General features: G+C 39.8%; 1 protein-coding gene across 1 annotated transcript; it reads left to right on the forward strand.

Moving 5' to 3' along the window:
• Positions 1–4855, forward strand: Rip11 (Rab11 interacting protein). Its single transcript, XM_011314245.1, has 7 exons — positions 1–372; positions 1768–1806; positions 2316–2562; positions 2799–3174; positions 3247–3530; positions 3604–4039; positions 4131–4855. The coding sequence occupies exons 1-7, from the start codon at positions 342–344 to the stop codon at positions 4305–4307; spliced, it is 1590 nt and encodes a 529-aa protein (XP_011312547.1). The 5' UTR covers positions 1–341; the 3' UTR covers positions 4308–4855.
• Positions 4856–15136: the final 10281 nt, after the last annotated feature.

Consider the following 15136-nt stretch of genomic DNA (forward strand, 5'->3'; position numbering starts at 1 on the left):
CGAACAAATCCACAAGGTAATGTTAGAAAGACGATACATGTCATGACCAGAAGAAATAGTTGTCCGTGATCCACGGAGCTTCGCGGTTCCACCAGGTGTCGCATCATAAACTGTCATTCCCCCATAATTTCCAAAATAACTACTCCAAAAAAAAATAAACAAAGAGTAAAATAATAAAAATCATCAACTCGTCATGCATCAATCTGTAATTAACAAACACCTGTGCACGAGGCGTGGAATCTAGTGCAAATGATCGATAGTAAAGTGTTCGACACCAAAGGATAGAAAAAAAATTCTTCACCGTTTACTCACCGATGGAATAATCAACTGCGAAGAAAAAAATGTGGAGTCCAACGCATGTCCAAGTAACAGGTAAACTGTAATCACCTGATTGTTAACTGAAAGATCATTTTTTCATTTTAGTTTAGTCTCTGGATTTTTGGGTGATCGCTGATTGGGTGAGTCATGATCACTTGGAGTGCAACCTTGAAATTGATAATTGAATTTTCAGGGGTGATCGATTATTGGGGGATTAATAAAGTGGGTAGGTAGGTCAGCTGAGTCAATGTACCGTAAGCAAACGCCAACATGTGGGTACGATAATCTGTTTTTTTTTTCCATCCCACGTACTCGAATTAAATTGTCCTCAGTCATTCTACATTGTCTCTCAATTTGTCAGGTCTTCTGTATTTAGAAAATCACGATGTGCCAACTCCCTGTTATTGTCTCTTTGTTGGATTACCGCGTAACAGCTAACCTGTTACGTGCGACAAACTGTTGGGATGAGTATTTTATTGGATTTTGTTGAGGTATCGAGGACCTTTCACGTCAATGCGTGTCCGGTTGGTCGGATCATGGAGAATTTAATAAATCTCTCGTGCAAGTGAAAATACCGGGGAAACCAGATCGACGATTTCCCCTTTGTAACGCGAACGTTTTCTTCTTTGTGGAGAAAAAAAAAATTGGATGATTTTGTGGGAGGGATATCGTTACGCGTTTTAAGTCACCGCATTGAGAATTCAAAAAGAAAGAAAAACTCGATGAATTAAGAAAAATATCTATTGCTGTAAAATAGAGACTGAAATTTTTTCTCACTCCTCACGTAGGGTTTAACATATGAAAAAAAAAAATAGGAAGCGACCTCCTCTGCATACGTCAGGCTGAGGATGAATTCGTTCCTGGAGTGAATATTCTCAGACTGTTTCAATTTACATGTGGTATTTATTCCCCGAGAAATTATCATTGAATCGGCCTCGGTATACGCGTGTCGAAGAATAATGTAAGGATGAAAATGAATGGGGGAAAAATAGTGGGGATGTGAAACGGGAATGGAAAAATCTTGGGTGCGAGCGAAATACCAGAGAGGCATTCAACGAGTGCATCAACGTCGAAGTCACGTACAACGGCCTTTCCCCTTGGAAAAAAAATAATACATCTCGAGGAGATATGAAGGGAATAAAATTTCCATCCGAGGACTGGCAGTCGGGAACGAATGATTTCCTGTGGTGTCGCCCAACGATAGTCTGTCATTTTCAGTGGCACAATCATCCAAATGATTACCGATTTTATTGATTTTCAGAATTTTCACCCGTTATTTCTATAAATTCTAAAGGTGGAATAAAATATTTATGATCCGATGGAGACAGGATGTCTCGATTGTCGTGACTCCCTATAATTAAATAATTATCGGCACTCGGTCCCGTGCACTCGATAATTCCATGCATTAGTGCATTGAATAGTGGAATTAATCCGTCATTTTTTTTACAGTCCAGAGAGCGAAAGGATTGTTGACCAAGGGAAAGCATCGTGAGTTGATTGAATTGAATTTTTCGTCACTTTCCGGCTGAATTAATGAATTTTTACCAGAGGAAGGATTAAAGTGTTGAGATCTTGTCATAATTAATATTTTAATGAGTTGATAAACAGGTGGATAATAAGATGAAATAAAATGGTGTGGGGAAAGTTCAATGCGTGGGTTTGAATTCTCCATCCTGTTTAATAAATTGAGTAACATAATTCCGTCCTGTTATAGGAGTCAAGTTTCAACTGGAATCATCGCCCCAGCGCGAATAATGGAGATTAAAATTAAATGAACTCGTCATATTTCTGGGGCATTCATTACGTGATTCCGCTGAGTCTCGAGATTATCAAAATATTCGCTGACACCTGGGCAAAAGCACAATTCACTCGTGACACCATTTATTTGATTTATTTGATTAACTGACCCATCCACTCAACCTGTTTCAATTGAATTCAGCTGGAAAGTTATCGATCATTTGATTTGGAGTCTTGATCCTTTCGTATCGATTTTCCAGAGACAAACGACTGTTTCGTGACGATTGCACTTGGTAAAGAGAAGTATCAGACGTCTGTCAAGGAAAAAGCGTCTGAGAATGTCGAATGGCATGAGGAATGTGAACTGCAAATCCCCTCACAGGGGAATAAAGCTGAAATTGTACTCACGGCTTTGCACAGAAATTTCCTGGGGGTTGATGAATTTTTGGGGATGATTAGTGTACCACTCGCTAGCTTTGACGTCTACGAGAGGCCGAGAAATAGGTGGTATGTTATCATTTCACTGGTTGAAAAAAAAAAAAAATGAAATTTCGCGTTGGAAAAAATAAAGTCTCGCTATTGTCTTGAAATTGAGGATTAAGAAAAAGACTTGAGACCTCACAAGCTGATCAAGCAATTAACCATAGGTGTGGTACTGAAATTAACGACTTAACAATGACTGGATAACTCGATGGATAATCCAAACGCGCCCACAAAGCTTTATTATACGTTATTGTCAACAGGTACACCCTGGAGTGTAAACCAGGAAAAGAGAATACGAAGAATCGCGGTACACTCGAGGTTAAAATAGGATTTATCGTAAAAGCTGGTAGTTTAACAGATTTAACGAGAAAAGAGCGTCACAAAAGTTCACTGGGGCAATTATCAACAGCAGCTCAATCGATTGGTGGTAGTTTACTGAGTATCGGTAGCTTGGAGAAGCGCAAGGGTTTGAAAAAATTAGCAAAGTCCATTGGCAATCGTGTCAAGGGTAAGAGCAAGAGTAAATTGGATAAAGATGAATTTGATGAAGTGGAGGAGCACCAGATCAGGCCCTCGAGACAAGAGCCAGGTGAAGCTGATCCCGGTGTCATTAGTGAGGACGATGATGAGTTTACTGTAAGATTTAATTATCCAGATGAAACGAGATGGGATGATGAGGGATTTTCTTAACGGTTATTGTACTTTTAGTTCGATGATTTATCACACAAGAGTTCTGCGTCGTCTTTGAATGCACCTGTATCCAGTGCTATCACTCCAACGTTCTCCACGAATTCTAATAACTCCCAAAATTCATTCACACGTGTCAATACGGAATCCAGTACACCACCACCTGTACCGAGCAATGTTGCCCCTAATAAACCACCGAGGATCACATCGTCATTGAATTCATCGTCTCCTAGGATCGATGAGAGAGATCAGGACGAGTGGGGACGAAAGTTGTATGGATTGCAGGGAAATAATGTAATTAAAAGGTACGGATTTATCTCCAAAAATATAATTAGGAGGGAATAATTGATTTTAATTCATCGGAATATCGAATTTTAGGTGGGATAATAAGGGGAATCCAAAGATTGTGATAGAGGAACCGAGTGAAAAATCCCCAGCAACATCACCATCCCCAACCTCGAGATTTCGTGATACCCCAGAACCACCGAGTCCTGCACCACGCGAGATAATAACTTCAAAGCGGCCAAAGGATGATAAACTTAAAGAGAGAAATTCAAAGGATGAAAAACATTTTATGAGAGATAAAAGTCCAAACTGCAAGGAGGATAAATACGTGAGAAGTCTCAAGGAGGATAAATCCTCGAAGAAAGATAAGAAGAGGGATAAGGAGAATAAAGGAAAGGATTTTTGTGAGGAACAATTGTCCTCTGAGAGGATAATTATTGGTGGGGAGGACGGTGTGAAGAATAATATGGGAGGAAAAAGTCGCCTTCCCCTCGAGGTCCTCCAGCAGTTTGAGGGGAAGACCAGAGAGGTAACTATTTTTTCATTAAAACCAATCAAATTATCGATTGAATCCATCAAATAAAAAAATTCATTGATTGATTGACGATTTTTATTTTTAGGATTTGATTGAGTTGACGTTGAAACTTCAGAGCGAAGTTATTGATAAAAGGAAACGTCTTGCAGATCTCGAGGATTATATCGATGGCCTTCTGTTACGGGTGATCGAGTGTTCCCCACGACTCCTGCAAAATCCATATCAATCCAACAGACGTCTGTCCTCTCCCTCGAAACAATAGATCAATTGATCTTCCGAGCTAACATTGCCCTAACTTCAATCAATAATATTTCTCCTAATTTATGATTCATCACTCCTAACTCTGGATTTAATCCAACAGATTACCGAGGACTTATGATGAAAATTGGAATCGTGATCAAAACGACTTGCAGTTATTTTTAATGAAAATTTAGTAGCCAATGGATAAATTGAAATGAGATTTCGACTCCCATTGAATGTATCAAAATCATCGATTCATATTTTTTCCTCGAAATTTAACTTTAACTTTATTCGAAAAATGAAAACTCATTTAATTTCACCAATTATCTACTGATTTTCGATGGCTTTTCCCAATGACTGATAATTAATAATGTAGATTGAGAAAAACTCTTGCGTCTTCCCAGAAATATCGTCTCAGATGACGAGAGTTCATTTGGCATTTAATTCTCGGCAAAAATTTGGCTAATGGAATATTTTAATGGAAATATATCATTGTTACTGTATTTTTGTAGAGGGAATGTGTTACAGGTGGAATAGAGTATTGAAACAAGTGCCTTACGCATGCGATTATTCATATTTGTTAAATGTTATTGAACCATTAATGATTTTTCATAAATATATAAAATGGAGTACATGTTTTCAGCGAGTTTTTCATTTGAAACACATACTAGGGGAGTGCAAAGCTGGATTATACTTTACCAGCGGTCGTTTCGTAAGACGATTAATAACTTAGTTCAAGCAATGATGGGCAGATGGCTTTGTTCCATGTTTTAAGTGCTATGATATGATAATTCGACGTTGCATGTACGGGGATTTCCATGATTTTAGGGTAATTCTCGGGCAATTTTCCAAAATCAACTCCTCTCGTTTGAAATTCAATGAATCAGTTTAATCTCTCAATTTCGAAATACTCTACCAAATTTTTTCTTCATGTTTCATGTATTCGGTGTTCCTGCTAATTGATAATACAAAATCCTGGGGGATATCGCTTTCGCAGTCGAATTTTCCATCGTTTCTACATTAAATTTCCCTCTCAAATGTGTGTTCATCAGCCGAACTGGAAATGCTGGGAAATCAAATGTTTCATTTGCATTTACTGTTCCATTGCCCCGTGATATTTATTTATAAATTGATAACAATAACACTCTTGAAAAAATGAACGCTTCAGTTCTCCGTTCAAATATTGGAGTACAACAATCGGATCAGTGCCTTTCCAATTCGCAGGGTTAATGATGATTGACTGGTGTTCTGCAGTTCATTACGCTGTATAATTTTTTTTCAGAATGCTGTTAAAATTTTTTTCAATTAAAACACTGAGTTTGAGAAACAAAAGGTACTTTCATCCCCTAAAAATTGCAGATCAACCCTAGAGGCTGGGGTGAGAAAAAAAATTTTTTTTTCCCAATGTATATCTCACTGATGGATTTATTGCACTGGGTATTTTATTCATGGAGCATTCTCATAATTTGAGAGCCAGTAAAATCGATAGAGTTGCCAGTGCCGAAGCGTGACCTATTGCCAAGGAAGGAGAATTGCTATTCCATCGGTGGACGGAGATGGCCACCCAATTATATCCAATTTCGCTCATCCTTACGCTCGTCGCAAACTTTTCGTGGATTGAGGGAGAATAGAGGCGTTCAATTGGTAAAACATCGACTGGTCACTGGTGATATATCCAATGCAAATGGAGATGAGAACAATCGACGAGTTAATGGGAGTAAGAATCTGCTGGGTAAAGTATAATTTCATTGTTGAGGAATTAATACTTGGAGTGGGATAACTGCGAGTGTTTTCAGGCAAGTTATAAATTCTCGGTTGTGAACTCAAGTATGGGATTGTATTTATATAATTGGCTTTCAGCTGGGTACTGTGGTGGGCTTTATGAGGTTCATGCTGTTACAAAGGCAATACGAGTGGTATTCATACTGCCCTTGCAGTTTTACCCTGTTTGTTCTACCATTCAAAATCTGATTCGAATGCCGCAGTGATAATAAAAAATAATGCCTTCTATAATTGGAGAATTAAAAAAGAGGATTATAAAATAGAAACCACGGTGATAATTAATATTTAGAATTTTATTAGATTTTCAGGGAAATAATTCACGGGTTCTAGTGGATTTTATGGTTGAGTGAGGAATGATGTATTTGGGATTTTTTTTTTTCTCTACATCGAGTGAAATAAATAAATCGATAAATTAACCGAGAGGAATCATCAATAACCGGTAATGATTACGGTTGAAATGTGATGGCCGAGAGTTAGAGGCTATTTGTTGGAAGCAGAAGTCGAGAAAATCGTTAACAACGTGGCAAACGATGATGGCTATCGTGCTGACATCAGCTTTGGCCGAGCTGTGGTACCGATCGTTCACGATGTCCAAGATGTGTCGAGGAAGATGTGCACGCTGGAATATAGCCCTCCAATCAGCCAACTTGGACGATAGCCAGTCTAGTAGAGAGAGGATCAAGAAACTCAGGCCAGTCACTTCGATCGATCCGACGACATCAAAATGTGACTCCAAGTGATTAAAGAAAAGCGTCAACCAAATTCTCGTGCAGATCATTCACCTAGACTTCCACTCAGTGATAAATAAATAGAAGCAGCAGAATGGGATAGAATGAATTCGTTAAAAATTATTCTTTATTGGATTGCGCAATAGTCAGACGGGATGGCTGCGAACAATTTCACTTGTCTCTGTTTATTTGTTTCGCGAAAAGACCTCTTGAAGTTAATGGCTTGACACCGCAATTTTCCTCAAGTGTACCCGAAGGTTTACACATTATCTGACAACCCAACGAGCTTTTTTTCATTCGCACACCGGAGGAACGTGTTGGAGGAATAAACGTTGAGGGCTTTCACTCAATTTCTTTCCTTCAAAGTTGTCTGTACTGGTGGACCCATTCAACCAAGTGTCCCAACTCCGTGGTCTACTAGCCATAATTACAGGTGGATTATTTCACGAATTCAATTCCAGCCAACGTATACCGAATTACCATCGAAATTTCGAGTACGTTAACAGCGCAAACTGCGCTAAATGCATTTCAACTGCAAATTCGACGGTCAATGGACAAAAGGATGATTATCAGTAACTGGGTTCGCGTCACGTACCAGAAAAAAAAAATCATCTCAAGCATCGGCTTGTGGGAAAATTTTTATTTATCATGACATTTGAATCCTGACATTGTACGCGAAAGAATATGTATTCACATGACATTTTCCAATTTTTACCTGGGAGTGACTGATCCGGAGAAATATATTTCCTTCTTGAGAGATGGACATTTTTTACTCCGGGTGATGATTGGATTTATGAAAATACGATGGGTGGAGGGAAAAGCCGAGTTGATCGCGGGATAATTATCTGAGCATTTGTGATGACGCATGATGAGCGCAGAGTGGCTGAAACACAGGCAATTCTTCCATAATGTTATACCTTGTCAGTGTACATGGTATCAAACGTATACAAGCGTTGAGGTCAGTTATTACCGTCCAGAGACACGTACGGGGAAAATATCGATTCGTCCCAGGTCGTGTACAAACTACTGTGCAGTACAGAGTAAAGTGAGAGAGAGAGGGACAAGTTGGTGGGGCTGAACATTGGAGTGCGTCTGCCTCACTCGAATGAACGTTGGTTTTGTATACATGCACACTCAGGGATAGTATAACAAGCCTTGGCAACACGAACCAAGCGTCAACGTCGGCCACAGGGCCATGGCCCCGACTGATTTAGGAATGTGCACAAGCCCCAAAGTTGCTCGTCGCAACAAGCTTCCGAGTGAACATGAACGTTACGACATATCCTATGACATAGTACCCGGGGCCCGGGGCTTTACAATGCGTTATTCGATGGCAGTCTCATATCAAAAAAAAAAACGAATCACTTGATTCAATCAGGTGTGGCCACTTGGTATGAGTTGAATTTCATTAAATCGAAATCTGATCACTTCAAGAAAATTCCATTTTTCAAATCGACTGATTCGCGAATTAAAAAATTAATCTATCAATGTTGGGGGATTTTGGTAAAAATACATGTATTGAGAATTGAATTCCGATAATGTGAACCATGAGTTGAAACATTCAATCAATCTCAATAATTTCATCGTTCATTATTGATGGTCGAGCTGGTGCTCACAAGCGTATCATATTGTTATGGGCATTTCGCTTCAAGTGCGTAAAATTTAATACGACAATGTTGGCCAAGTGTCGGTGCATAACTTTGCCAGAATTACGTGATATTGAGGTACAATTGGTGAAATACTGTTGAAGCTGTGGCTCGACAGACGAGGAGATCAAACGGAGCTGATTCTCTGTTTCGACAGATTACTCGATGATTAATTAATCTATTAGAGGATTTCTGGTATTATCACCACTTGTCGATGGTAATGAGTTTTTTATTTCAAAAATACTTGTTTGCGAATTTTTTTTTATGAGAATGAGAATTTTTTAAAATATTGAGTGAAAACGAGATTTAATTAATTTACGAGGGGAAGTTAAAGTTAATTAATTCTGAGTGGAGGTCTGTTGCATTTGTTAGTTTTAATATAAATAAATGAATAAATTAAATACATTAACAATGTGTTATTTCAATTTACGATTAATGAGAAAAAAATGGAGCATTCGAAGACTCAAGAGGTCCAATCTAATCAACTTTCATGACAGGAGGATTTCATTGAAATGGCTGATAAATTACTCATTCCCTGGAAGATGTTCACGTGACTCGAATGGAAGGGATGCTGGGTGAGATGTTGGAGCCCTAGGTGATTGCCCCGGTCTCCAGTCGTCCTTTGATATCCAAGTGGAGTTTTCCTTGCTTTCTCTTTCTCCACGACTATAATGCGAATACAAATCTGCACTTGGGGGTTATAACTACGTAGGAAAGACGTTCGCAATGGGGTATAGAGTGGGTGATAGAAGGGAAGTTGGTGGGTGGATGGAGGGAATCGTTTTCACGGCTCTCGCTCACGGGTATAAGCTCATCCTGGGCCCGAATAAATATTGAAAGAGAACTTTTAAGCTATTGTTCTCGTTGGAAGGCCATTGCGGAAATGCATTCCGCCTCGGATATTCAATTCTTGGACTCTGAAAATACTTATCGTACACTCGTGATAAATTTTGGCCATTGGCATTAGTGCAAACTCGAGATTTTTTTTTTCCATTTTATTTATGTATTGTTTTTAATATGATTATAAATAATTGAAAATAGAAATAAATAAAACAAGCGAATGAAAAATTTTTCCGGCCGCATTTCGCCTCATCTCGTGAAATCGAAATAATTGTGATCCGAATACAATAACTAAACCGTGACACTGATCTCTCCAAAATGACCCCCCATTGTTCCCCAAAACTTTTAATTGGCCTTCCGAAAAAATGGGCGAACGGGCGTTATAATAAGGAAAACCGAGATGGCAACCCTCGCAATTCATTGTTGTCAGATGTAAGTGGGGGGATGCATTTACGGACGAGTGAGATAAAAAAAAAATAGCAACGGCAATGTCATTAAAGGGGTCGGTAATATTCGTACCAAAAGCTCCTGCGGGACGCACTGTTGACCCGGCATTGGAGAAGCAAAAGAATCCCCCCGAAAGAAAAAAAAAATTAAAAAATAAAATAAACAGCGAACGCGGGAGAGGGAGAAAAAGAAAAAGAGAGTTGAGAGGGAGAGAGGGGAGAGATGGGAGAGATGGGAGAAATGGGAAGAATAGGAAAAATGGGAGAAATGGGAGAAATGGGAGAAATGGGTGAAGGCAGTGGCAGGTTGAAGCGCCGGCAGAGGACAGAGGAGCTGAGAGGGTTCGAGGCTCGACCCATGTCGATGTACCCAGGGGTTGGAACGCTTGGTGCGCGTGCTCGTTGGGCTTCGCGTATCATCGGTTATTTCCGTGGATCTCTGCGGGGGTAGCGGCTCGCTGCCTTCCCCCCACCACCCATTTGCTGACTGCTCCCTCCCGGCCGTGAGGCACACACGCGTCTCTTCCTCCGGCGAAAGAGGTAGTGACGAGAAAAGACTGTGACAATTTCAGTGATTAAATAGTGCGCCGTACTGCCCATCGGCCAACACATCTTGCGTGGATAGAAAAAAGGAACAATGTTGTGATCGATCTCGTGCAATTCCGTGTATTCAACGGGATAGTCAATAGTGAACAGTGAAAAACAAGTGACTGTTTGGACTTGTGTGTATTCTTACTTCGACGCTGGTCAGTTCAGATTAGTTCGGATCAGCGAAGGTCAAGGGATTTCGGGTTAGGTGAGTGATTACACGGAATTGGAAATTTTTTTCATGGAGAAAGGGACAACTTCAGGTCCAGCGATGCCATCTCATTATGAGTGAGTGATAAGTGAGGGAATACGGGTGGAGGCTTAATTGACTGGTGTCAATGATCCTCAGGCAGAATTCGATGAGTAGGATTATAATAGTGAAAAACTGACACGCGCTACTTAGTGACACGTGAACCTCCGCCAATCGATTTCTTGTGCGTGACGCGCCCCGTACCCTCTGGAAAGCCATACCTACGGGTTTTATCCGAGTATTGCGCGACGATCGTGTTTTGTTTTGAATGTCCACGGGAGTTTGTGATGCAGTGTTTGGGATGAATCCGTGTAAATCCCGGTGAATGGTATAATGACGAACCGGAGATTCAACTAATACGCCCACTTCGCAATACGTGACGAGGGATTACCGTTGGTACAATTTTTTTTTTCATTTTAAGAATTATTTAACGTGAGAATTCAAGTGCCAGTGTGGGGCACTCAGGAACTGGTGGACTACAGTTTCCTGATTAAACCGGTGCGCATAACCGCTCGAGTCGATTAAAAAAAAAAGGGAATTGAAGGGAAGAGCTCGGAAAAATAACGTACTGTGTGTGTGGAATAACGATAAAATTCTCTCGTAAAGCATCGGAGGGGAAAAAAGAAGCCGGGAAAAATTGAAACTCGTGACGTCAATTTCGTTCCGGGGGTCAACGTTATCGAGTTTCGGAAACGCCCCACGCGCGTATCAAAATTGACGTCTGTCATCGGAATTTTCGGTGGAAATATCTCCAACAGACGAACAGACTATTTTTGGTGATTTTTTTTTCTCGGTATATATATATTTTTTTCCTTCAAATTGCCGAAACAATTGTTTAGTGTGTGAGTGTTTCGTCGGAGTGCTTCGGGAATTAATGGCTTTGTGAAATTGCGGGGATTGAGAGGAACTTCAATTATGAGGAACGAGCTGAGGCCTTCCAGGATGACGTCAGCGATGGTGATGGTCCTGGCGGTGATCTTCGTTACGCAGCACGTCAACGGTGAGTTTATCTTATCAATATTAATTATGGCAATGGTTTTGGGAACACGCGGGAATTCACAGCGGATGGTAGAACGAGTTCAGATAATTTTTCCATTAGCTTTTTTACGCGATATCTCCGAATCTTGGGGGAATAGGAAATTTTTGGTTGTAACTTTTCTTGTAGCTGACGATTTAATCGAGGGAAAATATTCTGACGAGAATCTTGATATTTCTCGTGGTTTAGGAAATACTTGATGAAAATTGAAAGAATGTTGACATCGAGTCGACGAGTTTTACCGTTTTGTTATCGAATTGTTCCATTGGGGTGAACAATGAGACTGGGGTAAAATCGGTATCGTGGTAACAAATGGTGAGAAGAATATTACAGCTCACAACGGAAACTATTCCCCTTTGTTCTTACTTTTCCCCTCGTACAACACATGAGAAATTCTCCAATATCTCTGATTTACTCCGCACTCTCTTACGGGATGAGAGATTCATCAATATTACGGGAGCATCAGTCCTCTGGGAAAATCAAACGGGAAATCACTAATGAGGTACAAAGGAAACCAATATCAGGGAATTAGTTTGGATTTGATATAATTCCGTAATTCTCGATTAACCAGATTTCACGCCGTGGCAGTTTTTAAATTCCCCTTGAGATTCCAATTCAATCTGAAAATTCAATCAATTCGATCTCCAAAATCTTATCCCACTAAATCACTGACATTGGATTGCTCTCAAAAATAATCTCATCCATGGATAAATCGAAAGCGTAATAAAAATTTAATACCGGTGAAAAATCAAAGTTTACCAGAAATGTCAAAGAAAGATATTTACAACTCCTCCATTTTTAATTAAAACCTGATCCATCAGGAATTGAGCGGAAATTATTATTATCCATAATCAATAATCAATGAAGGGAGAAATAAATAAATGATAGAAGGAAATTGAGATTCGTGACAATATTTCAGGGCCGAGGGGTAAAATCCGATGAGAGGAGGCAAATAATAGGAGTGGGTGGTGGGGGTTAATTGTTCTAAAGACTCTGACCCAACATTTGGATGGCGTGAGAGCCTAGTAGAGTATTAGGAGTGGAACGGGAATAGACTATCCGCTTTGGGATCGAAACACGTAATCGGACGTGCATCGGTGCACCTGTGCGTCCAATCTAGGCGCGACATATGCCCATAACCACACAGTCCTCCCAAACGCATTACACACTAAAATCCCTCTCTACGATGCAATTAGCGTTAAGGAATATGGAATTCAGATGAAGAGGGGTGGGGATATAATTGACTTGGATAAGTTGTCGGTTTTGCGGTTAAATTCGTTCTGACGTTTATTATTATTGCCATTGAATTGACCGCTCTTCAAGAGCTATTTGAATTCCGTGGGTGAAGCTCATTTAAATCCGGAGATATTTTTTCGATTTTTCGGAGATTCGGTCATGTGCCGATTTTTTTTCTCCAGTCGAAAAAATTTTCTTGGATAATATTGTTTTGTTTTATCGGGTTTGCTTTTGGATTTGAAAAAATCGAGGTGAATAGGAGATAATTTTCGGCACGAGTGTCGTTAATTCAAACAGATGCCGGTTTATTGGATTTAACAGGATGAAATGTGATGGAGTTTAATGAAAGAAGTGAGGGGTTTAATGAGTTGAAATTATTTCTTGGATTTCATTAGATGACGCGGTTTTGTGGAGGTGTAGGAGAAATTTTGGTGTACGCATTCACGTACACATGTTTATTCCTGGGTTCTTGGTATTCTTTGCTTGAATAATTTAGTGCGATGGGCCACGAGGGCCAGTCGACTGCATCATTCATCAGATTGAAACAGAATTTATGGGATTTAATTTTATGAGTGATCAGTCATTCGGTTTGTTTGATTGAATCTCGAGAGAGGGCGGGTTTAATACAATGAAAACAGGTGCCATGAATCAGATTGAAAAATCGGTTTGAGGTAAGGTGGACTGAATCATCTTGGGAGTCAATTTGTTTTACACCAGGTTGAACGCATTAATCAAGTTATCAATAAATAAATCAATGGTGAAGTCGATGCATTTCTCTGATGAATTTTTTCTCGTTGCGAATGAGGTGGAAAATGAACTAGAAATCTTGGATTTTTTTTTTTATCGCAGTGCACTTTGAATATGTCTCGGTAATTTTTTCCTTTTTTTCACTCGAATCTCCAGATGGTTCAGTCAAGTTTATGTCCTAGGAAAAAGGCTCGAGCTAGCGTGTACAGTATGCAGGTGAGCAACATGTCTCTGACACTGAATACGAAATAGCGAGGGGGTCTGGTACTCGGCAAGTTTCCTCTTCCAGTACTCTCTGACGCGAATACGACTGTTGTGTAGAGAGTGTGAGGTGAATGTACTTGTCCACCCTGTAGCATTTTTTTTTCAATGTTAACGGTGGGTACAATCGTGTACGTACGCGAAATGTGGGTGTATACGGGTATAGAGGCGAAATGGATATCCATTTCGGGACGCCATATAGGTATTCCTGAGTGTTTCGAATATTGATATTTTATTCTACTCCCGTATTCATACAATCCTTGTCACGGTACGTTGACAGCTTCCTCTTTCTCTTTTGGTTTACCTGCCTTCCACCCACCACCTCCCACACCGGGTTTTAATTATCTTTTCCAATCAATGTCTCAGTGGTCAATTTTGCGAGGTAGTGGTGAGGAGAGGATACGAAAATAGGAATAGAAATAGCTGGTTGTATTTTATTTAGATATTTTTTTAAAGGAAAATTCGGTGAAATAGAAAATGGAAGAAATTCAAGTTTTGTACTGCAATACCATTTTGGTATTTAATGAGGATTATTTTTATATCGGTTGATCGTTGGGTATTAATACTCCGGGAAATAAGGTTCGTTAGTGAGTGGTTTCAATAATGTTGGAGGTTCAAAGTGTCATCCTGCTCGACTGACTCCTCTTGGAATTGGCGAGAGCTAAGGTGCGGCTTATTTCGTTGGTGATAGGGGTTGAGAGTACCTAGACACTTAGGTATTCTCACTATCCTCCATTTCGCCATGTCGTTCCTCCAGGGTCTCTTCATCAAACCCCTCTCGCACTCACGTTTAAGACCGGCACACCTTGCCGGAAGAGCACCGGCACTTCCTCGTAAAAAAAAACAGGTGGCAATTATGGATCACCTGAATTAGCGCCACTGGAGTTGTTGAGCTAATTTTGCCTTTTGCATTGTCACGAGATCCTCGAGCCGAGCGACATGGATTTATCCTTCATGATTTTCTTAATTAAAAATCACATTGAAAATTGCAACTTGACCCTTGAAGATGTGAAATGAATTTCCATGGATTTTACTGGGTATTTTTGAGAATCTGGAAATGGAGTCAGAGAGTCTCGGGTTAAATTTCAAGTTCGAAATTAGGACTGATAAAAGTCTCAAGTCTTGGAAGAAAGTTCAATGACTCTATAGTTATCGTTCTCACCACGAGCAAGCTATGTGAAGTTGGCATCGAAGTTTGAAAAATCTAACTTTTTTTTGTTGGTTTGGATTGTACTCATTGAGTACTTGAATGTACCCTGTGCACTTTTTTTTGTACATTTTTTTCTTGGTT

The sequence above is a fragment of the Fopius arisanus genome, unplaced genomic scaffold, assembly GCF_000806365.1.
Source record: "Fopius arisanus strain USDA-PBARC FA_bdor unplaced genomic scaffold, ASM80636v1 scaffold00149, whole genome shotgun sequence".
Taxonomy (NCBI): domain Eukaryota; kingdom Metazoa; phylum Arthropoda; class Insecta; order Hymenoptera; family Braconidae; genus Fopius; species Fopius arisanus.